Here is a 26,404-nt window from a genome sequence, read left to right on the forward strand (position 1 = left end):
AATGGTGAGAACTCAGGAGGCGGAGCTTGCAGTGAGCTGAGATCACGCCACTGCACTCCAGCCTGGGTGACAGAGTGAGACTCTGTCTCAAAAAAAAAAAAAAAAACAAAGAAATTGAAGATGATGTCTTAACATAGTGGGTACTCAGTAGATATTTGTTGATTGACTAGGTCTGTTTCCACCAATCTAGTGAAAGGTTACTTCAAAAGTCACCAACAAACTCCAAAATACCCAGTCCAGGGGCCTTTTCCTTCCCTTAGCCTGTATTACTTGTCTCTAATATTTGATCATTTCTTTTCAATAAATTAATCTCTTTCTCTGTCTCTTTCCCTCCCTTTTTCTTGGACTTCTTTTTCTACATGTTTGAGAACTTAGTTTCTCCTTATTTTTTCATCCTCATATGGTGACCTTCCACAATATTCTGTCCTCTGCTCTTTTCTGTGATTTTTTTTTTTTTTTTTTTTTTGCTGTACTATTCCATTCAGTATTATACATTCACATATCCCCTTTTTGTAGGTGTCAAGTCTCTGGAGTTTGTCTTCTAATTCCAGCTCTTGATTAGCTGGCCCCATAGGATGGTCCTGTTGCATGTTGAAATCAGACCCAGTTTTGTGGTTTTCTCTCTTTCCTCAAACCAGTTTGTTGTCCATTCCTATTTAAATTTTACTACCAATTTTAAAGATGGTGAAGCTGGAGTTTTCTTTCCCTTTTCCTTGCCCCACCCACTGACAAATTAAGCTAGTCACTGTTTTATGTCTGTTCTTTCTTCAACTCCACTCATACTACACCTCTTTGCATCAAAACCCAGAAACCTCCAGGTTCACTCTCTTACGATGTCTTGTCTGGACTATTACAATTGTTGCCTAACTTTTCTCCCTCCTCAAATTCATCCTTTATGTCAGTGGCAAATTAATCTTCCTGAAACAATTCCCTGATTATTGTCACTCCAGGCTTTAATATGTTCACTTGTTGCCTATTGCAGTCAGGATTAAATAAAATCTCCTTACCAGGAATGTTAAAGACGCTCTGGCATGGGTTTTTCCTCCCTTATCTCCCGTTTGCAGCCTGGGCTCTGACTGCTCCCCTAACTACGGCCTCCGTTGCAGCTAAGTCACCTTTCCTCCCTTCACATTTGGAAATTACTGTCTCCATACTTAACCCTTCTGCCAGCATTTCCCAGAGATTAGTTACAGAAATGACGATAGGTTGTTCATGACGAAAGCATTCCATAGTCCTATAAATTGAGTACACATGTTCTCATCTTGGAGATTCATAATACTCATTAGCATATTAAAAGTTCCAGATATTTTACATTGAAGAAACCTGCCTACCTCTTTTTCATATTGATTTCCCATACTCATTTGACCATGGCACCTTTTATCTTAGAGCACCCTTCAACATCTCCAGGAAATAGTGTTTTCATAGAGCTTAGTAGAGAAATGTTGGCATATATTATTCTCTGTCAGAAATTCCCTCCTTTGCTCATCTGTGTATGTGAAACATATCCTTTAAGGAGAAGCTCATTAAGACATTGTTTGGAAAGCTTCACCAAAAACTCCATTAGCGAATTTCTCTGAACTTTCATATCACTTTTCTAGACCACTCATGGGATACTTGTGTGCCTGCTCTATTCTGCTAGAGCATAGACACCTTGAGGACAGTGTATTTCTTATTGAAGGCCCCACTGTACCTTGCACAGGCCTTTACCACACAGTGAGTAGTTACTTACTTATGGTTAAATTAACTGTAAAAAGTGCAGAATCACGAAGCACTCTCAACTCCTGGCCTCAAGCATTCCTCCTACCTTAGCCTCCTGAGGAGTAGCTGGGATTATAGGTGCAGGCCCAGGGCTGTATACTTTCTAGTGTGCCCAAAATAATGTCAAATACTAAATTATTCATTTACCATATTCAATTTACAATACGATGTGGTAGCCTAATTTAATTATTCAATTCCTAATTGTTTATGGGAGGCAAAGGAAAGGCTGATATAATTTGATTTTTATTTTTATTTATTTATTTATTTTTTTTGAGGCGGAGTCTCGCTCTGTCGCCCAGGCTGGAGTGCAGTGGCGCGATCTCGGCTCACTGCAAGCTCCGCCTCCCGGGTTCCCGCCATTCTCCTGCCTCAGCCTCCCGAGTAGCTGGGACTACAGGCGCCGCCACCACGCCCGGCTAATTTTTTTGTATTTTTAGTGGAGACGGGGTTTCATTGTGTTAGCCAGGATGGTCTCGATCTCCTGACCTCGTGATCCGCCCGCCTCGGCCTCCCAAAGTGCTGGGATTACAGGCTTGAGCCACCGCGCCCGGCCAATTTGATTTTTAAAGGCTGGTAGCATTTAATGTCAATATTTGAGATTCCTTATTAAATTTGTAAAATATATATTTAACTTGAGTAAAATTTTATTTAAATAGTAGCATTTTGTGGTTGTATAAAATTCTGAGAATAAATATGATCTAATAGAGGTGAAAAATTGAATGATGTTTACAAATGTGTATTACTTTGAATTATGTTGTCCATTAATTAAAAAATGGGACACACATTTTGCCTTTCAAAGTATGAAAAACATCCTTTCATACACAAAATTTGTAGGATAAATTACTAATTTTCTGAACCTTTAATTTTGCCACAATTACTTTTGTCTCAGTTAAGACTATAAAATCAGACTGTTTTCTATAGTTTTGCTATTTTAAAAGTAAAATTAAAATAATTTTACGTATTTTAATCTTGTCTTTCTTTCTAACCTCAGAGAGAATTGCATTCCAGGAAAGGATGGTCATTTGCTAAGCATAGAAACACTTTAGTTGTATGTATGTATATACATACATTAACATTCATTTATGTGAACAAACTAGTGTGAGTGAATATTATGGGTAACCTTTCCATGATCTTGTCTACCTATGAGTGTTAGCTTTAATATTTTTGTAAATAGGTTAGTCCTTTCAACTGGTTGCTCCAAAAATTTGCTTCAATTTGCTTTCTAAATATATGTATGGCCGTGTACGGTGGCTCATGCCTGTAATCCCAGCACTTTGGGAGGCGAGGTGGGCAGATCATGAGGTCAGGAGTTCTAGACCAGCCTGACCAACATGGTGAATCCCCACCTCTACTAAAAATACAAAAATTAGCCGGGCGTGGTGGCGGGTGCCTGTAATCCCAGCTACTCGGGAGGCTGGGGCAGGAGAATAGCTTGAAACCGGAAAGCAGAGGTTGCAGTGAGCTGAGATTGCACCACTGCACTCCAGCCTGAGCAACAAGAGCAAAACTCTGTCTCAAAAATAAAATAAAGTAAAATAAATAAATAAAGATATTTATAAATTTAGTTAGAACAACTAAATAATCCAAGTAGAAAATTTATATTAATAAAGGTGAGAGGACTAGGCACAGTGCCTGTTGCCTTTAATACCAGCACTTCAGGAGACCAAGATGGGAGGATTCCTTGAGTCCCGAAATTTGAGACTGGCCTGGGTCACATAGCGAGACCCCATCTTTAAAAAAAAAGAAAAAAAATTAGCCTGGGTTAGTGGTGCATGCCTGTAGTCCCAGTTAGTCAGGAGGCTGAGTTGAGAGGATCACTTGAGTCCTGGAGTTCAAGACTGCAATGCACTATGATTTTGCCGCTGCACTCCATCCTGGGCAACAGAGCAAGACTGTCTCTGAATGAATGAATGAAAGAATGAGGACAAAAAGGACACTATCCCAAGAAATTTAATTAACTTTTTTTGTTCACTGAAAATTTGTTTATTAAGTTGTTAATGTTTTACAGAGTTAGTTCAATATTTTATGGAACTTAAAATCCTGAATTTCCCCTCAATAATACAGATGTCTGTAATACAGACATTTATACAAACTACTACAATTACTGATACCTAATATAATTAGACTTCTATAACTTCCATTTGTCAGGTAAATAAAACACCTCTCAAAGTTACCACAACTTTAGGAGTTCACAAATTCCTATTTCTGCAGTTTTTCATTAGTACATTTTAAACTTTCTTAAAAGAGGAAACCAAAACCTCCAAATCAGAAACCTTAATATGAACCAACATTGAGAAATAGAGTAATGTAAGAAGCTCTTTTATTCATCACAGGGAAAAGAAATACAGGATATATTAAAAGCTTTAATATGAACCAACATTGAGAAACAGAGTAATGTAAGAAGCTCTTTTATTCATCACAAGGAACAAAACTACAGAATATATTTACTAATTCATTTTCCACTAAAGAGAATACACTTTGTATTTAGAGAAATAAATGCTTATTTACTGGGAGTTGCTTTTGGAGAATGATCCATAGTTGCCCTATCAGTGGTCAGATATTGATACCAGGGTCCATCTCTTCTCTTCTAGATTAATCTTCGTACTTCCAGCTCCTTTATCTGCAGTTCAGCCTTTTCAGTTTCAGTCTGAAGGATAGCCATTGTTCTTTTGTAATTATTTTCAGGATCATCATAGAAAATATGGACAATCCATCTCAATATAGGATGCTTATAATATTCCCATTGTTCTGGGATATAGCCTTCTGGAATTTCTACTAGTTCAGTTTCACCAATGAACACATTCACTAGAGTTTCGCCAATTGCCACTGGAATCCCTGTAAACAAAATGTAGAATTTCAATAAATTCAAAAAAGAAGGTTTCATGATAAATAGTCTTTTCTCATGGTCTCCACTGTGTTAAACAGGAGTGACAGCTTTAACAGAGCCATGGGTGAGGAAGCCGCTGAATCCCAGTGGAGTGTCAAGGCACTGGCCAGAGAGCTGCCACTTCAGTGACTAAGGCCTGTTGCAAAAAACTCATGGCTGCCATGACTGCCTTAATTAGTTTTAAATGTTTCATTCAGTTAATTTAATGTCATATCTTGATTAAAACAGATGTATGTTCGTTGGTAGTGGTTTCATAAGAATGTTTATAATGAACAGCTCTACTTTTTCATATATATTTATTTAGCAAAGTGAACCATTGTGATCAGTAATGGTTTAAGGAATGGATATAGATTAATCATCTCTAAAAAGAACGTGATATGGCATGCAATGTTCCCTTTCATCTGTTATGCATTGTCATTAGAGAATGAGCTTGAAGTTACTTTGTGATAGAAATGTTATATCCTCCTCATAATCCTATCTATTTGAATTAATTGTACTCATTGTAAATGGCACCCATTCATGAAGAGACAGTCTTTTATATTGGAATGAGGATGGTATTGGATGTGAGAAGAACCACATTGAAATTCTAATCACGTTCAGACTCTGAAACTTTTGGTTAGTCATTTAACTTTTTTTGCACTAACAGTTTCCTCATCTTTAAGCAGTGAAATAAAGGTGAGATAATAATGCTCTATCTGTATTAAAGGGTTATAATAAGGATCAAAAGAAATAATAAATGTAAAAATGTTGATAAGCATATATTACTATGGAAATGGATGCTATTGAGTATTTATTATTGGTGTTAGAAGCCAGCTAAGTTACTAGAGCCATGAAACAGACTCTTTGTATAAAGCTAATTAGCCCCCAAGGAAATTGAATCTCTAACCTTGTATTTATTATCCCATATTCAAACCCAACTAATCTAACTGGCCCAAGCCATATACTGTACTTCTTTTTTGCATATATTTATAAAGAAAGTTAATTTTTCATTATTTTAGAGGAGTATTTCAGAAAATCTTGGAGGATACTGTATTAGTCCTTTCTCACACTGCTATGAAGAAATACCTGAGACTGGGCAATTTATAAAGGGAAGAGGTTTAATTAACTCACAGTTCTGCAGAGCTGGGGAGGCCTCAGGAAACTTACAATCATGGTGGAAGGAGAAGCAAACACATCTTTCTTCACATGGCAGCAGCAAGGAGAAGTGCCAAGCAAAAAGGGAAAAGCCTCTTAAAAAACCATTGGATCTCATGATAACTCAAGAATTATCAATTATTCATTATTCAATTATCTCCCCTGATCCTGCCCTTGACACATGGGGATTATTACAATTCAAGATGAGATTTAGATGGGGATGCAGAGCTAAACCATATCATTCCGCCCCAGCCGCTCCCAAATCTCATGTCCTCACATTTCAAAACACAATCATGCCCTTCCAACAATCCCCCAAAGTCTTAACTCATTCCAACATTAACCCGAAAGTCCAAGTCCAAAGTCTTATCTGAGACAAGTTATGTTCCTTCCACCTATGAACCTGTAAAATCAAAAGGTAGTCACTTCCTAGATATAATGGGGATACAGGCACTGGGTAAATACACCCATTTCAAATGGGAAAAATTGGCCAAAACAAAGGGGCTACAGACCCCATGCAAGTCTGAAATCCAGTAGGGCAGTCATTAAACCTCAGAGTTCCAAAGTGATCTCCTTTGACTCCATGTCTCATATCCAAGACATGCTGATGCAAGAGGTGGGTTTCCACAAACTTGGGCAGATTTGCCCCTGTGGCTTTGCAGGGTGCAGTCCCCCTCCTGGTTGCTTTCACAAGGTGGTGTTGAGTGTCTGTGGCTTTTCCAGGCACATGGTACAAACCATCAGTAGATCTGCCATTCTGGGGTCTGGAGGATGGTGGCCCTCTTCTCACAGCTCCACTAGGCAATGCCCCAGTGGGGACTCTGTGTGAGGGCTCCAACCCCACATTTCCCTTCTGTACTGCCCTAGCAGAGATTCTCCATAAGGGCTCTGCCCCTGCAGCAAACTTCTGCCTGGACATCCAGGCGTTTTCATACATCCTCTAAAATCCAGGCAGAGGTTCCTAAACCTCAGTTCTTCACTTCTGTGTACCTGCAGGCTGAACACCACGTGGAAGTTGCCAAAGCTTGGGGCTTACACCCTCCAAAGCTATGTCTCGAAATGTACCATGACTCCTTTTATCCATGGCTGAGGTGGCTGGGATGCAGGGCATCAAAGAGACTGCACACAGTAGGAGGGCCCTGAACCTGGCACAGGAAACAGTTTTTCTCTCCTAGGCCTCCAGGCCTGTGATGGGAGGGACTGCCATGAAAGTCTCTGACATGCCCTGGAGACATTTTCCTCATTGTCTTGGTGATTAGCATTTGGCTGTTCATCACCTATGCAAATTTCTGCAGAGGGCTTGAGTTTCTCCCCAGAAACTACTGCATTGTCAGTCTTCAAATGTTTTTAAACTTTTATGCTCTGCTTCCTCTTGAACGCTTTGCCACTTACAAATTTTTTCTGCCAGATACCCTAAATCATCTCTCTGAAGTTCACAGTTCCACAGATCTTTAGGGCAGAGACAAAATGCCACCAGTCTCTTTGCATTGCAAGAGTGACCTTTATTCCAGTTCCCAACAAGTTTTACATCTCCATCTGAGACCACCTCAGCCTGCACTTTATTGTTCATATCACTGTCAGCATTTTGGTTAAAGCCATTCAACAAGTCTGTAGGAAGTTCCAAACTTTCCCACATTTTCCTATCTACTTCTGAGTCCTCCAAACTATTCCAGCCTCTGCCTGTTACCCAGTTCTAAAGTTGCTTCCACATTTTTGGGTGTCTTTACAGAAGCACCCCACTATCCAGTGCCAATTTACTGTATTAGTCTATTCTCACACAGCTATAAAGAAATACCTGAGACTGGGTAATTTATTTATTTATTTATTTATTTATTTTATTATTTCTTTGAGACGGAGTCTGCCTCTGTCACCAAGGCTGGAGTGCAGTGGTGCAAGCTCAGCTCACTGTAACCTCTGCCTCCTGGGTTAAAGCGATTCTCCTGCCTCAGCCTCCTGAGTAGCTGGGATTACAGGCATGCATCACCATGCCAGGCTAATTTTTGTATTTTTGGTAGAGACGGGGTTTCACCATGTTTGCCAGGCTGGTCTTCAACTCCTGACCTCCGCTAATTCGCCTGCCTCAGCCTCCCAAAGTGTTAGGATTACAGGCGTGAGCCACCACACCTGGCCAAGACTGGGTAATTTATAAAGGAAAGAGGTTTAATTTACTCAGTTCTGCAGGGCTGGGGAGGCCTCAGGAAACTTCCAGTCATGGCCAAAGGGGAAGCAAAACACATCCTTCTTCACGTCACAGTAGCAAGGAGAAGTGCCAAGCAAACAGGGAAAATCCTCTTATAAAACCATCAGGTCTTGTGAGAGCTCGCTCATGATCACGATTTGGGTGGGAACACAGAGCCAAACCATATCAGATACCAACTTTCCTAGCATTTGTATGGTAACAGAAGTAGTCACTGTCCAGAATTTATAATGCTTATTAAAAGTCTACACAAGTCTTTTTCATATACTGTTAAACCCTTAGATCTTGCTAAATATTTAGATATTTTAGTAATATCTAAAAAAGTGTATATAATCTTAAAACATAAGATAAACTACAAATATCTATTGATATATATTTCTTCAATTTTTCAATTATATTTATAAGCATTTAAACTTTGATTATTTATATTTCAGGCACAAGTACTCTCAAGTTCATCAGGAATTCCAGGTCCTCCTCCAGCACCTCCATTGCCAGGTGTAGGGCCGCCTCCACCACCACCAGCACCACCTCTACCTGGAGGAGCTATTCTTCCTCCTCCACCACCGCCTTTACCTGGAATGATAGGGATACCACCACCACCACCACCACCACTTTTATTTGGGGGACCTCCTCCACCACCACCCCTTGGAGGAGTTCCTCCTCCCCCAGGAATATCACTTAATCTACCTTATGGAATGAAGCAGAAAAAAATTTATAAACCTGAAGTGTCCATGAAGAGAATCAATTGGTCAAAGGTAATACTAAAACTAGAGTTTTTTTACTTTATCTAGCTTTTGTTGATCATTGCTATGTGTATGTATTGTTTAATTGTTTAATGTTTGAGAGTATGACTGCTGACTCTTTCCATTCCTTTGTGAGTTCATCATTTTATGTCCATCTTTCAATTTAGGCTCCAGATAATTGGAAACTCTCCAGATAGTTTGACATTGTGAAGTAGGCAAAAGGAAAATCTAAGTGATGTAGAGAATAATATTTGAAATATACCACCAAATGAAAAGCAATTTTGATTCTTTTAACATAGCTTTTCTTTAAAAAAATTTTTATTGATGTGTAATATTTGTACATATTTATGGGGTACATGTGATTTTTGCTACATGCATAGAATGTGTAATGATCAAGTCAGGGTATTTAGGATATCCATCACCTTTAACATTTGTCATTTGTTTTTGTTGAGAACATTCAGATCTTCTCTTCTAGTTATTTTGAAATGTACAACATATTGTTAAATATGGTCACTTTACTGTGCTATCAAATGCTAGAAATTATTCCTTTTATCTAACTATATGTTTGAACCCGTTAACCTATCTCTCTTCACCCTCCCACCTCCCACACCCTTCCCAGCCTCTGGTAACTATCATTCTGTTCTCTACTTTCATGATATTCACTTTTTAAGCTCCCATGTATGAGTGAGAATATATGATATTTGTTTTTCTGTGTCCAGCTTTTTTCACTTAACATAGTGATCTGCAATTCCATATATATTGCTGCAAATGACAGGATTTCAGTCTTTTTTTATAGTTGAATGGTATTCCATTATGTTTCAATACTATATTTTATTTATCCATTCATCTGTTGATGGTCACTTAGCTTGATTTCATATCTTTTCCATTCTGCCTAGTGCTGCAATAAACATGAGGATGCAGGTATCTCTTTGATATACTGATTTCCTTTCCTTTGTATAAATACTTAGTAATCGGATTACAGCATTATTGTGTGGTAATCCTGTTATTTAGGAGCATTATTGTATGGTAATCCTATTATTTACATTTTTGAGAAATCTTTATTTTGTTTTCCATAATGGCTGTACTAGTTACATTCCTAACAACAGTATATGAAAGTTCTCTTTTTTCCACATCTTCTCCAGCATTTTGTTTGTCTTTTTGATAATAGCTATTCTAATAGGCATAAGATGCCAGTAAGATATCTCACTGTGGTCTTGATTTGTATTTCTGTGGTGATTAGTGACGTTGAGCACATTTTCATGTATCTTGGCCATTTGTATATCTTCTTTTGAGAAATGTCTACTCAAATTATTTGTCTACTCTTTAATGTGATTATTTGTTTTGTTGCTGTTGTTTGGGTTTCCTGTATTTTTTGGATGTTAGTCCAGTGTTGGATAAATAGTTGGCAGATATTTTCTCCCATTCAACAGATTGTCTCTGTTAATTGTTCCCTTTTCTATTCGGAAGCATTTTAGTTTAATATAATCTCACCCATTTTTGTTTTTGTTTCCTGTGCTTTTCAGGTCTTAGCCACACAATCTTTGCCTATATTAGTGTCCTGGAGCATTTCTCTTATGTTTTCTTCTAGTAGTTTTATAGTCTCAGGTCTTATGCTTAAATCTTTAATCAAATTTGAGTCCATTTTTGTATGTTGTGGGAGATATGGGTCAGGTTTAATTCTTTTGCAAATGGATATCCAGTTTTCCTATCATCATTTATTGAAGAGGGTGTCCTTTTCCCATTGCATGTTCTTGGCACATTTGTGCCAAATCTCTTAGCTGTAAATATATGGATTTACTTCTGGGTTCTCTATTCTATTCCACTGGTGTATATATCTCTTTTTACATTAGTACCATGCCGTTTTGACTACTATAGCCTTGTAGTATATTTTGAAGTCAACGTCCTGCTTTGATCTTTTTGCTCAGGATTGCTCTGGCTATTCAGGCTCTTGCGTGGTTCCATATGAATTTTAGGATTATTTTTCCTATTTTTTGTGAAAAAATGTTAATGGTATTTTGATAGGGATTGCACTGAATCTGTAGATTGCTTTGAGTTGTGTGGTCGTTTTAACAGTGTAAATTCCTTTATTCTATGAGCATTGTATCTCTTTCCATTTGTTTGTGTCCTCTTTAATTTCTTTCATTAGTGTTGTGTAATTTTTCTTATAAAGGTCTTTTACTTCTTTGGTTAAATTTATTCCTAAGTTTTTTATTTTTTGTAGCTATTGTAAATGGGATTGCCTTTTTATTTTTTTTCCAGCAAGTTTATTATTCAGCTATAGAAACATTAATAAATTTTGTGTGTTGATTTTGTATCCTCCAACTTACTGAATTTATTAATTATATGAGTTTTTTGTGGGGTGTTTAGGTATGTCCAAATGTCAACTCATGTTGTCTGCAAAGAGGGACAATTTGATGTTCTCTTTTCCAATTTGGATGTCCTTTATTTCTTTGCTTGACTGATTGCTCTGGGTAGGCCTTCCAGTACTATGTTGAATAGAAATGGTGAAAGTTAAAAAGTCAGGAAACAACAGGTGCTGGAGAGGATGTGGAGAAATAGGAACACTTTTACACTGTTGGTGGGATTGTAAACTAGTTCAACCATTATGGAAAACAGTATGGCGATTCCTCAAGGATCTAGAACTTGATGTACCATATGACCCAGCCATCCCATTACTGGGGATATACCCAAAGGATTATAAATTATGCTGCTATAAAGACACATGCACACGTATGTTTATTGCAGCACTATTCACAATAGCAAAGACTTGGAATCAACCCAAATGTCCATCAGTGACAGATTGGATTAAGAAAATGTGGCACATATACACCATGGAATACTATGCAGCCATCAAAAAGGATGAGTTTGCGTCCTTTGTAGGGACATGGATGCAGCTGGAAACCATCATTCTTAGCAAACTATCACAAGAACAGAAAACCAAACACCGCATGTTCTCACTCATAGGTGGGAACTGAACAATGAGATCACTTGGACTCGGGAAGGGGAACATCACACACCGGGGCCTATCATGGGGAGGGGGGAGGGGGGAGGGATTGCATTGGGAGTTATACCTGATGTAAATGACGAGTTGATGGGTGCAGCACAGCAACATGGCACAAGTATACATATGTAACAAACCTGCACGTTATGCACATGTACCCTACAACTTAAAGTATAATAATAATAAATTAAAAAAAAAAAAAAAAGAAATGGTGAAAGTGAGCATCCTAGTCTTGTTCTAGTTCTTAGAGGAAAGGCTTTTGTGTTCTTTCCATTCAGTATGATGTTAGCAATGGGTTTGTCATATATGGCATTTATTATGTGGAGGTATGTTTCCTCTCTGCCTAATTGTTGAGAGTTTTTATTGTGAAGGGATGTTACATTTTATCAAATGCTTTTTCTGCATCTGTTGAGATAATTATATAGTTTTCATCTTTCATTCTTTCGATGTGATGTATCACGTTTATTGATTGGCATGTGTTAAACCATCCTGGCATTCATGGGGTATATCCCATTGATTATGATGTATTATCTTTTGGATATGCTGTTGGATTCAGTTTCCTAGTATTTTGTTGAGGATGTTTATGCCTGTGTTCATCAGGGATGTTCTTAATTGTTGTGTCCTTGTTTGGTTTTGGTATTGGGGTAATGCTGGCCTTGTAGGATGAGTTAGGAAGATTTTCCTGCTCTTTAGTTTTTTGGAATAGTTTGACAAGAATTGATGTTAGTTCTTTTTTACGAGTTTGGAAGAATTCGTCAGTAATGTCATTAGTCCTGGGGCTTTTCTTTATTGGGGGGACTTTCTTGGTAGATTGTATGTGTCCAGTAATTTATCCATTTCCTTTGGCTTTTCAGCTTGTTAGTGTATGGTTGTCCATAATAGTCTCTGATGATCTTTTGTATTTCTGTGCTATCAATTGTAAGGTTTCCTCTTCCATTTCTGATTTTGTTTATGTGGTTTATTTAGGTCTTTCCTTTTTTTTTTTTTTTTTTTTCTTGGATAATCTAGCTAGTGGTTTATCAATTTTATCTTTTCAAAAAACCTAAGTTTTTGTTTTGTTGCTCTTTTGTGTTGTATTTTTAATCTCTGGCTCAGTTTTGCTCTGAACTTTATTATTTTTTTTCTTCTACTGATTTGGGGTGTGGTTTGTTCTTGCTTTTTTAGTTCCTTCAGGTGCAAAATTAAACTGTTTATTTGACATCTTTCCATTTTTTCGAAGTAGGTGTTTATTGCTATAAGCATCCCTCTTAGCATTGCTTTTACTATATTCCACAGGTTTTGATATATTGTTTTTTAATTTTCACTTATGTTAATACATTTTTAAATGTTTTTCTTTATTTTTTAATTGCCCCAGTGGTCATTCAGGAGCATGTTCTTTAAGTCTGTGTACTTGTATAGTTTCTGAAATCTCTCTCATTATTGATGTCTAATTTTATTCCATTGTGGTCTGAGAAGATACTCGATATGATTTTGATTTTTAAAAATTTGTTGAGACTTGTTTTTTATAGTAACATATGATCTGTCCTTGAGAATGTTTCTTATGCTGATAGGAAGAATGTTTATTCTGCAGCTGTTGGATAAAATGTTCTGTAAATGTCTTTTAGGCCTGTTTGTTCTAAAGTGCAGTTTAAATCCAATGTTTATTTGTTGATTTTCTGCCTAGATGATCTGTCTAATGCTGGGAGTAGGGTGTTGAAGTCCCCAACTATTACTATATTAGAGTCTATCTTTCCCTTTAGGTCTAATAGTATTTTCTTTGTATATCTGGGTGCTCCAGTGTTGGGTATGTATATATTTTGACATGTTACATCCTCTTGCTAAATTGATGCGTATATATATCTATATCTATATATATATATATAGACCTACTTTGTCTCTTTTTACTATTTTTGACTTAACATCTGTTTGATCTGATATATGTATATTTACTCCTCACTTTTGGCTACCATTTGCAATTTAATATCTTCTATTTTATTATTTTCAGTCTATGTGTGTCTTGCAGGTGAAATGTGTTTCTTGTTGGAAGCATATAGTTGGGTCATGTTTTTTAATACATTCAGCCAGTCTATATCTTCTAAGTGGGCAATTTAATTGGTTTACATTCAAGTTTATTATTGATAGGTGAAGACTTATTCCTGTCATTTTGTTAATTGTTTTCTGTTCGTTTTGTGTATCCTTTGTTTTTTCTTTCTTTGTTATTGTTTATCCATGCGGTTTGTTAGTTTTCTGTAGTGTTAACATTTGAGTCCTTTCTCTTTCTCATTTGTCTATCTGCTCTACATGTGAGTTTCATAGTTTTATACATGTGAATTTTATACTTTCATGTGCTACATATATTCTCTTTCAGATATGTACGACTTCCTTAAGCATTTCTTGCAGGGCTTGTCTGGTGGTGATGAATTCCCTCAGTTTTTGCGTGTTTGGGAAAGACATTATGTATTTCTCCTTCATTTTTGATGGATAGATTTGTTGGGTATATACAACTGGCTTCCAGTGTGTGTGTGTGTTTTTTTTTTTTTTTTCCTTTTGGCACTTTAAATATAGTATCCCATTCTCTCTTGGCCTGTAGCCTCTCCAATATGCTGCACCACGTGTTCCTGGGATGTAGGACACCTTGTGGGCTAGAATGCTGGGACCTGGTCTCATTGCTAGATCTAGCCAGTATCACATCACTGCAGTCATCTGGGTGGATGTGGGAGATTTCAGTGGGCTCCAAGGATGTGGAGATAGAGAATCTTTCAGCCCCAGGGCAGGATGTAGTCTGATGGGGTTTGGACTCTCAATCTGTTGCCATACTGCAGCTGCTTCGGTCTTGGTGGCATGTGTGGGATCCAGTGTGAATGCCCACTCTAGAGCAATGCCTTTGCACAGACTGCCGGTAACTTTGTTTACTAAAGACTAGTTTCAGGGCCTGTGGAGGCTGAGTGGCTCTCCTATGGCTAGAATCTTCAGAGTTCACAGTGGGAATCTGGACCACTGGGGATATGTTATTTACCCTTTTCCCACATTGGGATGCTTCTCTGGGTGGCCAGCTGATCACAGCCAGGCTTGCTGCCTGGATTCCTGCTCCTTCCATGCCTCAGGTGTTTTCTGTAACTTCCCTGCCAAATTCCAATGTTTTTACATGTTGTGATTATCTACTCTCTTTTTTGGCTTTTTATGGAGGATATGAGTGCCACCTGCCTCCTGTGAGCTGAAGCCTCTTCCCCATTTTTCTTAAATAAAATGCTTTTTATTATTGAGCCTTTTTATCTTACTTGTTTTTCTTAGTGAATGACTTTTTTTTTAAGTTTTACACTTTCAGATAGTGTGGAATAAGTGACAATATTCAATATTGACATACCTTAATTTTTTAATATGATGTATGAAAATACTTTCTTTTTTTTTTTTTTTTTTTGAGACGGAGTCTAGCTCTGTTGCCCAGGCTGGAGTGCAGTGGCCGGATCTCAGCTCACTGCAAGCCCTGCCTCCCGGGTTCACGCCATTCTCCTGCCTCAGCCTCCCGAGTAGCTGGGAGTACAGGCGCCCGCCACCTCGCCCGGCTAATTTTTTTTGTATTTTAGTAGAGACGGGGTTTCACCGTGTTAGCCAGGATGGTCTCAATCTCCTGAACTCGTGATCCGCCCGTCTCGGCCTCCCAAAGTGCTGGGATTACAGGCTTGAGCCACCGCGCCCGGCCGAAAATACTTTCTTATGAATGTTGTTAGACTTTATTATTATTAGCAAATAATATGTTTTAAAAGGTTATTATGTAGATTGACACAGTCCTCATTCACTGGGAACTAATCTAATGAAAATCCATTTACCCAGACAACCATTTGGGGAAATGTGTCATCCAAGAACATATTTACAGTATTAGACAGCATCTATGTAGTAAGTTGGTTTAAACAGAATGATGGTTAAATCATTTTTCAGTCTTATGCATATATTTATGCTTTGCTCATAAGAGTAAACTTGGAGTAAATGGTTTTAGAATGTAGTTTTTCTTTTAAAAAGATTAGGTAGAATTCATCAAAATATAAGATTTCAAAGCTGTTGCCTCGCTATCTGCCAGTGTTAATGTAGTGATATGCTTCCTAATTTAACAATTTAGTATGCAGTGTAATGGTAGTTACACATCACGAAGCTTCATGGTGTATTGAAAGATAAAGTTTTAATCTTGGGTAGTAGTTAAGACCACGGTCCTCTGGAGCACTTATCTGGGTTTAAAATCCCAGCTCTGCCATTTACTAATTTGGGCAGCCACTTAAACTTTCTTGGGCTCTGTTTCCTCATCTTTTAATGTGGAGATAATAACAGAACAGGTCAAAAAATTATTACGAGGATTAAATTAGTTAATATATGCAAATAACTTAAGACAGTACCTGACACAATGTAGGAGGTGTGTGTCAGCTATCATTATGGTTGCTAACTTAAACCTAATGAGTGAACAAAGGGAATTCACTTTTCTAAGTCTGAGTTTCCCTGTTTTAAAAAACCCAGGAACAAGAAGATTTTATGTGAGTTGGGGTTAGGATTTCCTAAATTATTTTTAAGACTCCTTCCAGGAGAATAATTTTTAAGCTGCAATTTGCTATGTGGCCTATTTCTATTGTTTGCCATTTTTTCACACAATTCTGAATTTCCCAATGAATATTTACTTTATAAGTATTATTTAGATACATCCTGAAATTGACTTAGAGGATAGAGGAATAAAGGAACTGTCATTCAACCTTGCTGAAAGTTAGTTCCTTGAAAATTTAAATATGAAATTATAATTTAGAATCTTTTCTTTGTTATTTTTGTTTCAGATTGAACCCACAGAATTATCTGAGAACTGTTTCTGGTTAAAAGTTAAAGAAGACAAGTTTGAGAATCCAGATCTCTTTGCCAAACTGGCATTGAATTTTGCTACTCAGATGAAAGGTACATTTTTAAAAATAAAATATAAGTTCCTGATTCAAGTATAATTTAATTCAGTGCTTTGCTAAAAATTTCTAGTAGTGGGTATATGTCTACTTTTCCCACATCAGACAGGGTGAAACATAAATAGATTGACATTTAACCATATTTTACCTAGTAATTAAAGAAGGAAATTTCTTTTACCTTTGAATTTTATTATACATAAATGTTACTATTATTCTGAAAATACCGGTTTTACTTTTATTGTTAAATATGTGTGTTGCACTGCTCCATTATGAAATTGTCATTTTTATTGAGAAGCAGGGGAGGTGAATCTGTTGATTCATCAAGTAAGAGAAAATAATGTGAGAGAACACTAAAGTCTCAGAATTTTTCATGAAATTGAAATAAGATTGGTCCCATAGTCTTAAATAGTCTTTCCTGTCATGCTTGTATTACTTATCAATTTGGATTCCTAGGAAATGTTATAGTTTTTGCTATAATTAGATATTTTGTATTAATATGAAAATCCAGTGCCTTATAAGTATTGTTTACTGATTTGATAATAGAGTGCTTTGTTTATGATTAGATCCTTTATTTATTCACTTGTGAATTTCACACATGATTTTGTTACTATACAGGTAGCTTCTCAATCTCATAATAGATAATTATGGTTCATTAATTTTTGGTATTTTATTTCAACATGATTATTTCACTAATTGTTGCAGAAGTGATAGTTTAGTTAAGGATATTACTTTTTGTCTGAATGAGTTCTTGCAATTGAAAAATGGAAGCAATCCATACTCTCATGCCCCTGGAATTAGCACCTTTATCATTCATTTGTCTGATTTGTCACATTATGCCTTAGAATATGAGAATATAAATTTTGGAATATTGAGAGAGAGGTGTGAAAGTTTTGTTTTAGATTATGTACACTGGAGGTTGTTGTGCTGTATTCGTTGTTCTTTGTAAATTGAAGTTCATATGCACACACAAATCTGGGGTGATTAGACTATTCTGAAGAATTTTGACATTTAAAAAAAGTTACTACTATTAGGCCTACCTTTCTTTTTTCTTGTTTGGTACTGTAGACCTCACATTTAAAGAATTCTTCAATGATTCAAGTGATTACCATTTATTATAATCACTTTTTAAAGTTAAAAAATTGCTTGTAGCAAAGTGTTCATGCTTATGGCAAATTATTCATATAGTAAAATAAGGTAGTTTAACAAATGTAAATCTCCCTTCAATCTCAGACTTACAGCATTTCGCCCAGATAAAATCATTAATTCTAATTTTTCACGTTTTCTTAATTCTAATTTTTCACGTTTTCTCCTAGAAATAGTCTATGCCTCTCAACACATATGTGCATTTATGATTTTTCGTTTTTTATTCCTTGCTGTTTTCACCAACTGTGCCTGAAGATTATTCTGTAGGTGCTTGTGTTTATCTACTTTGTTCTTTTTACGTACTGCATAGAATGTTGTGTATGGGCCTATCTTAATTTAATTAATCCCATATTAATGGCTATTTAGATTAGTTCTAGTCTTTTGCTTGTTTAAGAATTGCTGTGGTGAACATGACTCTATATATGCTGTGTTTCACAAATTCTACAAGTAAAATTCCTGGATAAAATGCTGTGTACATTTACAAATTTTAACGATAGTATGAAATTGCATTCTGATGAATTTGTATCAATTTATAGTGTCACAAAGAATATATATGAATATCTGTTTTCCCAAAATCTTTGCCCACCTCAGAGGTGAAAATGGTAAATCATTGTTGTTATAATTTTTGCTTTTTGAATACAGAGTGAGATTGAGCACATTTTCTTATATTCACAGGCAATTTTATTTTACTTTCCTTTTTAAAAATAATTTTAACTCTTATTTTATATTCAGGGGGTACATGTGCAGGATTGTTACATGGATATGTTACATGATTCTGAGGTTTGGGATGCAAATGATCCCATCATCCAGGTAACGATGAGCATAGTACCTGACCATTAGTTACCCTCTTCCCTCCCTCTGTTCTCTATTAGCCCCTAGTGACTATTCCCATCTTTGTGTCCAAGAATATCCAGTCTTTAGCTCCCACTTATAAGTGAGAATATGCAATATTTAATTTTCTGTTCCTGCATTAATTTGCTTAGGATAATGGCCTCCAGCTGCATCCATGTTACTGCAAAGGGTATGATTGATTGATTGATTGATTGACTGATTGATTTGAGACAGAGTTTCGGTCTTGTTGCCCAGGCTGGAGTGCAATGACGCAATCTTGGCTCACTGCACTGTCTGCCTCTCGAGTTCAAGCAGTTCTCCTGCCTCAGCCTCCCGAGTATCTGGGATTACAGGCGCCCACCACGCCTAGCTAATTTTTGTATTTTTAGTAGAGATGGGGTTTCGCCATGTTGGCCAGGCTAGTCTCAAACTCCTGGCCTCAGGTAATCCACCCACCTCGGCCCCCCAAAGTGCTAGGATTACAGGCGTGAGCCACCGTGCCCGGCCAAGATATGATTTTTTAAAATTATGGTTGCATAGTATTCCATGGTGTATATGTACCACATTTTCTTTATCCAATCCACTGTTGGTGGGCACCTAGATTGATTCCATGTCTTCGCTATTGTAAACAGTGCTGTGATGCACATAGAAGTGCATATGTCTTTTGGGGGAAATGATTTCTTTTCTTTTGGATTTAAACCTAGTAATGTGATTGCTGAGTAGAATGGTAGTTCTGTTTTAAGTTATTTGAGAATTCTCTGAACTGCTTTCTATAGTGGCTGAACTAATTTACATTCTTACCAACAGTGTATAAGTGTTCTGTTTTCTCCACAGCCTTGCCAGCATCTCTTTGGGTTTTTTTTTTTTTTTTGGCTTTTTAGTAATAGTCATGCTGATTCATGTGAGATGGTATCTTACTGTGGTTTCGTTAGTGTTATGAGCATTTTTTCATATGTTTGTCAGCCTCTTGTATGTCTTTTTATTTTTATTTTTATTTTTTTGAGACAGAGTTTCACTCTTGTTGCCCTGGCTGGAGTGTGATGGTGCGATCTCAACCCACTGCAATCTCTGCCTTCTGGGTTCAAGTGATTCTCCTGCCTCAGACTCCCCAGTAGCAGGGATTACAGGTGCCTGCGACCATGCCCAGCTAATTTTTGTATTTTTAGTAGAGACGAGATTTCACTATGTTGGACAGGCTGGTCTTGACCTCAGGTGATCCGCCTGCCTCAGCCTTCCAAAGTGCTGGGATTACAGGTGTGACCCACCATGCCTGGCCCATATGTCTTCTTTTGAGAAGTGTATGTTCATGTTCTTTGCCCACTTTTTAATGGGGTTATTTGTTTTTTGGTTGTTGATTTCTTTAAGTTCCTTATAGATTCTGGGTATTAGATCTTTGTCAGATGCATAGTTTGTGAATATTTTCTTCCATTGCGCAGGTTGTCTATTTATTCCATTGATAGTTTCTTTTGCTGTGCAGAAGCTCGTTAGTTAAATTAAGTCCCACTCATCAATTTTTGTTACAGTTGCTTTTGAAAACGTAGTCATGAGTTATTTCCCGAGGCAGATGTCCAGAATGGTGTTTTAGGTTTTCTTATAGGATTTTCATAGTTTGAGGTCTTATATTTAATTCTTTAATCCATTCTGACTTACTTTTTGTGTACGGTGAAAGACAGGGTTTCAGTTTTGTTCTTCTGCATATGGCTAGCCAGTTATCACAGCAGCATTTATTGAATAGGTAGTCCTTTCTCCATTGCTTATTTTTGTTGGACTTTGTCAAAATTCAGATGGCTGTAGGTGTGCAGCTTTATTTCTTGGTTCTCTTAGTCTGTTCTGTTGGTCTATGTGTCTATTTTTGTACCAGTACCATGCTGTTTTGGTTACTGTAGCCTAGTAATATAGTTTGAAGTCTGGTAATATGATGCCTCTGGCTTTGTGCTTTTCGCTTAGGATTGCTTTGGCTATTTGGGCTCTTTTCTGATTCCATGTGAATTTTAGAATAGTTTTTTCTAAGCCTGTGAAAAAGGACATTGGTAGTTTGGTAGGAATATTATTGAATCTGTAAATTGCTTTGGGCAGTATGGCTATTATAATGATATTGACTCATCCAATTTATGAGCATGAGATATTCTTCCATTTGTTTGTGTCACTCATTATTTCTTTTAGCCATGTTTTGTGGCTCTCCTTGTAGAGATCTTTCACCTTCTTGGTTAGATGTGTATACCTAGGTATTTCATTTTTTGTGCCTATTGTAAATGATGCTGTGTTCTTGTTTTGGCTCTCAGCTTGAGAGTCATTTGAGTTTGTATTTTGAAACTTTACTGAAATTGTTTGTGTTCCAGGAACCTTTTGGCAGTCTTTAGTGTTTTCTAGGTATAGGATCATATCGTCTGTGAGGAGAGATACTTTGACATCTTTTTCTATTCGGATATCTTTTATTTCTTTCTCTTGACTGATTGCTCTTCCAAGGACTTCCAGTACTACGTTTAATAGGAACGATGAGAGTGGGCATCCTTGTCTTATTCCAGTTCTCAAGGGAAGTGCTTCCAGCTTTCCTCCATTCAGTATGATGTTGGCCGTGGGCTTGTCATAGATAGCTCTTATTATTTTGAGATATGCCTAGTTTCTTGTGGATTTTTATCATGAAGGGATGCTGGATCTTATTGATGGCTTTTTCCATGTCTATTGAGATGATCATATGGTTTTTGTTTTTAGTTCTGTTTGTATGATGAATCACACTTATTTATCGACCTTGACAAACATTGAATCCCAGAAATAAAGCCTACTTGATCTTGCCAAAGTAACTTTCTGATGTGCTTGATTTGGTTTGCTGGTATTTTGTTGGGAATTTTTGTGTCTATGTTCATTAGAGATATTGGCCTATAGTTTTCACGTTCTGTTGTTTCTTTGCCAGGTTTTGCTATCAGGGTGATGCTGGCTTCATAGAGTTATGGAGGAGTCCCTCCTCTTCAGTGTTTTGAAACAGTTTCAGTAGAATTGGTACCAGCTCTTCTTTTTATGTCTGGCAGACTTCAGCTGTGAAACTGTCTGTTCTGGGTTTTTTTGTTTGTTTGTTTTTGTTTGTTTGTTTGTTTTTTGTCGTTAAGTTTTTTTTGTTGTTGTTTGTTTTTTTATTTACTGATTTAATTTTGGAACTCAATATTTGTCTGTTCCGGGTTTCAGTTTCTTCCCGATTCAATCTTGGGAGGTTGTGTGTTTCTAGGAAACTTATATATCTCCTCTATATTTTGTAGTTGGTTTGCACAGAAGTATACATAACAGTCTCTGAGGATCTTTTGTTTTTCTGCAGGATCATTTGTAATGTCACCTTTGTTGTTTTTTATTGTGCTTATTTGGATGGCCTCTTTTTTTCTTTTTTAATGTAGGTAGTAGTCCATTTATCTTGTTTATGCATTCATATAATCAACTTTTGGTTTAGTTAATTCTTTGTGTGGATTTTTGGGTATCAATGTCATTCAGTTCTTCTCTGGTTTTATTCATTTCCTGTGCTAGCTTTTGCAATGATTTGCTCTTGTTTTTCTGCTTCCTCTAGGTGTGAAGCTAGATCTTTAATTTGAGATTTTTCTAACTTTTTCAGGTAGGCCTTTAGTGCTATTAACTTCCCTTTTAATACTGCTTTTGCTGCATCCCCAAGATTTTGGTATGTCGTGTCTCTTTTCATTTATTCCAAAAAAATTTTGATCTCTGTAAAGCATAAAATTTCTTTTTCTGTAAACTTCTCCCTCCATTTCTTTGAAAATTTTCTATTGAGCATTTACTCTTTAGATTTTGGACTTATTTGAATTGAATGCTACAAGAATCATAGATTTTATATAATTTTAGAGTTAGTCTGGATCTTAGAAGTTATTAAGCACAGACTCTTTATTTTACCAATGAAGAAACTGAAGTAAGAGACAGTGAGGTAAGTGTAAAACCCATTAAAGATAGCGTGGTATAGTACGAAAAGCCAGAGGAAATAAATTCGCACATACTTGCATTCCAGCTGTGATACTTGTAACCTCGGAGACTGAATTTTCTCATGCATAAAATGAATAGACTAATGTTTACCTGGTAGTATTGTGAGAATTAAACAAGGTTATATATTTAAAGCACTTGGCACATTGGTATCCCTTTCATTTAACCTGATGCTGTGTGTGTGTGTGTGTGTGTGTGTGTGTCTTAGTTATTGATGCTTCAGTACAACTGTTAATTCAGCAAAATTTACTGCTCTTCTTTTCAGCACTTGGTAGAGCTAATCAGTCAGAATTGAAGCAATTCTTACTGCAGCTGCCAAAACCTAATCAAACCAAATCAAAACCAAACAAAATTCATATAAAACCTTTCATGTATGTATTGCTGAGAAAGCTTTATTTTCATTCCTCTTAACTTTGATTCTTTGATTTTTCTATTTCACACTACTACGACTTCCCTAATTGTGGATATTTAAGTAGAAATTTGGAAAGGATCACCTTTCAGTACCATGACTTTTACTAAAATTTACTTCTGAAAGGACATATACAGGATCAATTATGCATCATAGCCTATTTCAGACATACACACCATAGGTAAAATAAATTTTAATGTTACTAAACTGCCATTCTTTTGTAACCCGCAGTAACTATTGATTGATGTTACTGTAATCGCTGAAGTTCCTTGTCATTCGCAGTGCCTTGATTCATAATGTGGTCAATAGGTGGCAGGTTTAGTAAGAAATCAGCAGGAGGGTCTGCTTTCATCAAACTTAAACCTCATCACCCTGGTTTTCTTATCTCTAGGGCACCTTTTCCCCCCATTTTGCTGTTCATTGCAGCTCACTCAGCTGCATTCTGGAAGGAGCATCATTCCTGTTTTTGCTAATACCTATTTCCAAACCTCTTAGACCAGTGTTCTAAAACCTCTGACTCTTTTTCACTACTGCAAGAACATAGGAGAGCTCATGCCTCTGTCCTCGCTAAGTGTACTGTAAAGCACTACAAGTCTATTTTTCAGGAAGTTGTTTAAGAGCTAAATAGGAGCTTTAAAATACACTAGTTCTGATATCTATAATATTTAAATGTTCAAATATTTAATACATGAAGGTAGCATAAAATTATACTTCCTATTTAAATTACTGTTAGAGTTTTAGATAAAATTATTTTATTGTGTTATTTAAAAACAGATCATTTCTGTTTTAGGAAAGAATGGATCTCTCATTTCATTTAGGTTAAGTTTGTATGGTACCTATTGTGTGCGAGGTTCTATACTAAATGGGAGGGAAAGAAATGAATAAGATCTTGTCCAGGTACCAGGGAACTCACAACCTACTGAGAGAGGTAGGAGGATGCCCAGTATATTTAGTCAAGTTGTAGTAATGTTAGAGTAAATATTTTTTTAAAGCCATTGAGGTACAAAAACAAATAATTAATTTTGAGTAGGGTCAATGGAGATCCTAGAGGTAGTATAATTAGAGTTGGGGCTTGAAATTTTAATAGAATTTCTGTAGGGGAAGAAGGAAGGAAAGATGGCATTCTAGCTAGAGAATACCATTAGTAAAATGTTAAAAGAAAAACTGGAGACAAATCAAATTTAACAGAATTCATTTGAGCAAGGAATCATTCATTAATTGGTCAGCATTCAGAACCAGCAGGGTTTCAGTGTGAGCCTCAACCTTTTATAGTATGAACACGGGAACAAAGTAGAAAAATCGTCTAATTGTCTACAGATAGTCATTTATCTCATTTGGGTGTAGTGTGATGAGGCATTTGCCTTGTTTGGGAATAGGCTCATCAGTTGGCTGCCTACAATTGGCTGAAGTTTGGCTGTGATTGGCTGAAGCTTAGCTGTTTAAAATACACAGTTGGTGTTTCATCTCTGCGTAGGCCTCTGCATCCGTGGATTCAACCAACCATGGACAGAAAATATTTGAAAAAATAATAATAATAATATACTGGGCATGGTGACTCATGCCTATAATCTCAGCACTTTGGGAGGCCAAGGTGGGAGGATCATTTGGACTCAGGACTTTGAGACCAGCCTGGGCAACGTGGTGAGACCCCATCTCTGCAGAAAGTAAAAAAATTAACTGGGTGTGGTGATAATGCACCTGGAGTCCCAGTTACTTGGGAGGCTGAAGTGGGAGGGTCACTTGAACCTGGGAAGCTGAGGCTGCAGTGAGCCATGATTGTGCTCCTGCACTCCAGCCAGGATGACAGGGTCTCAAAAGAAAGAAATGTAAAAAATACAGTATAACAACTATTTACATAGTATTTACATTAATGGCAGAAACTGCAATTACTTTTGCATCAACATAATATTTAGGTATTATAACGAATCTAGAGATGATTTAAAGTATATGGGAGGATGTGCATAGCTTCTATATGAATATTATGCCATTTTATATCAGGTATTTGAATATTTTCTTTTTTTTGTTTTTGTTTTTGAGACGGAGTTTCGCTCTTGTTGCCCAGGCTGGAGGGCAATGGCATGATCTCAGCTCACCGCAACCTCCACCTCCTTGGTTCAAGTGATTCTCCTGCCTCAGCCTCCTGAGTAGCTGGGATTACAGGCATGCGCCACCACGCCCGGCTAATTTTGTATTTTTGGTAGAGACAGGGTTTCTCCACATTGGTCAGGCTGGTCTTGAACTCCCGACCTTAGGTGATCCGCCCACCTCATCCTCCCAAAGTGCTGGGATTACAGGCATGATCCACTGCACCTGACCAAATATTTGTATATTTTGGTATCCGCAAGTACTCCTGGAACCAATCCGCGGTTGATACTAAGGGATGACTGTACTCCGTCTTTAGGTTTCCATTTGTTAAGTTGGAACTTAAAGTTTGGAGACAGGCTTGGGCCAATGATCTACTGTTCATTTAATTTATTAATAAGGAGGAGTGAAAGGCATACTGCATTGAAGGCACAGGCAGTCAGCCTTGGGTCAGGACTCTGGAATGAGGAGACTTTGTGGCATAGGTGGTAAGGAAACTTCACACTGAAGAATTAGGGTTTTATTCTTTAAGCATTAGTGGTTTAGTAATTTGGTGATTAGCCCTTGAATAGACCTTTGGGGACAGATAGGTGATGGGAATATATAGATAGGTAATAGATCATTGATTGTGAGTAAGTATCAGTAGACTAGGTAAGATATGATGATATCCTGACTAGTATGAATTCCTAATCTGCATCTCTAAGGTCTATTCTAGTTCCCAAATCTTGTACCTTCATGCTTATGACATTTACGTTCTACTCACAAGCCATAATAATGTCATATTACAAAATATATTTCAAAATACTCTCTGAATTCATGAAATATATATGTTAGAAACAGCTGGAGAATATCCTGTTAGTAGCTTTGAATATGTATCATATATGTAAGTGTTGGAATTTGTATATATGTTCTAGTTTTGTTTATTATTTGATTTGATGATATTTGGGGGCATATAACCATCAAGGCTAGAATGGTAGTGTCATTCTCCTTTAAAAACTATAGTAATTATAGACAATAATGGTATTATATAAGATTTAAAGTAATGATGGTTCATATTAACTAAATTTGAAATAATAATAAAATATGTAGCTTATAACTGCTAATTCTAATTAGAATTTCTAGGGTTCTCTAGAGGCTTCAGGAAGAACAAAGATAGTGTGGGTAGAAGTTGTAGGCAATTTCTTTGCTTTTAATGTTGCTTGGAGGAAATATAAGAAATAAACATAAGAGCTTAATAAAATTTAGCTTCTTTAATAATATATTTCTGTAGTGCAATTTAGCTTTAATAATAACAGAAAATAGAGGTGTTATAAATATTTGAAATACATATAAATGTCATTTTG

At 36.7% G+C, this 26,404-nt stretch overlaps 1 protein-coding gene and 1 pseudogene across 5 annotated transcripts in view; one reads left to right on the forward strand and one right to left on the reverse strand.

Annotated features, from left to right (window-relative positions):
* The window catches only part of DIAPH2 (diaphanous related formin 2), a 918,351-nt gene that overhangs the window by 258,151 nt on the left and 633,796 nt on the right, over positions 1-26,404 (forward strand). For all 5 annotated transcript variants that reach the window (XM_077988110.1, XM_077988112.1, XM_077988113.1 and 2 more), the window contains 2 exons: positions 8,408-8,728; positions 16,508-16,622. In XM_077988110.1, coding sequence (XP_077844236.1) covers positions 8,408-8,728; positions 16,508-16,622 — 436 coding nt within the window. The remainder of the gene's footprint in view (positions 1-8,407; positions 8,729-16,507; positions 16,623-26,404) is intronic.
* On the reverse strand, positions 4,305-4,808 carry LOC144338788 (NADH dehydrogenase [ubiquinone] 1 beta subcomplex subunit 5, mitochondrial-like; annotated as a pseudogene).

This window comes from Macaca mulatta, chromosome X (assembly GCF_049350105.2).
Source record: "Macaca mulatta isolate MMU2019108-1 chromosome X, T2T-MMU8v2.0, whole genome shotgun sequence".
Taxonomy (NCBI): Eukaryota; Metazoa; Chordata; class Mammalia; order Primates; family Cercopithecidae; genus Macaca; species Macaca mulatta.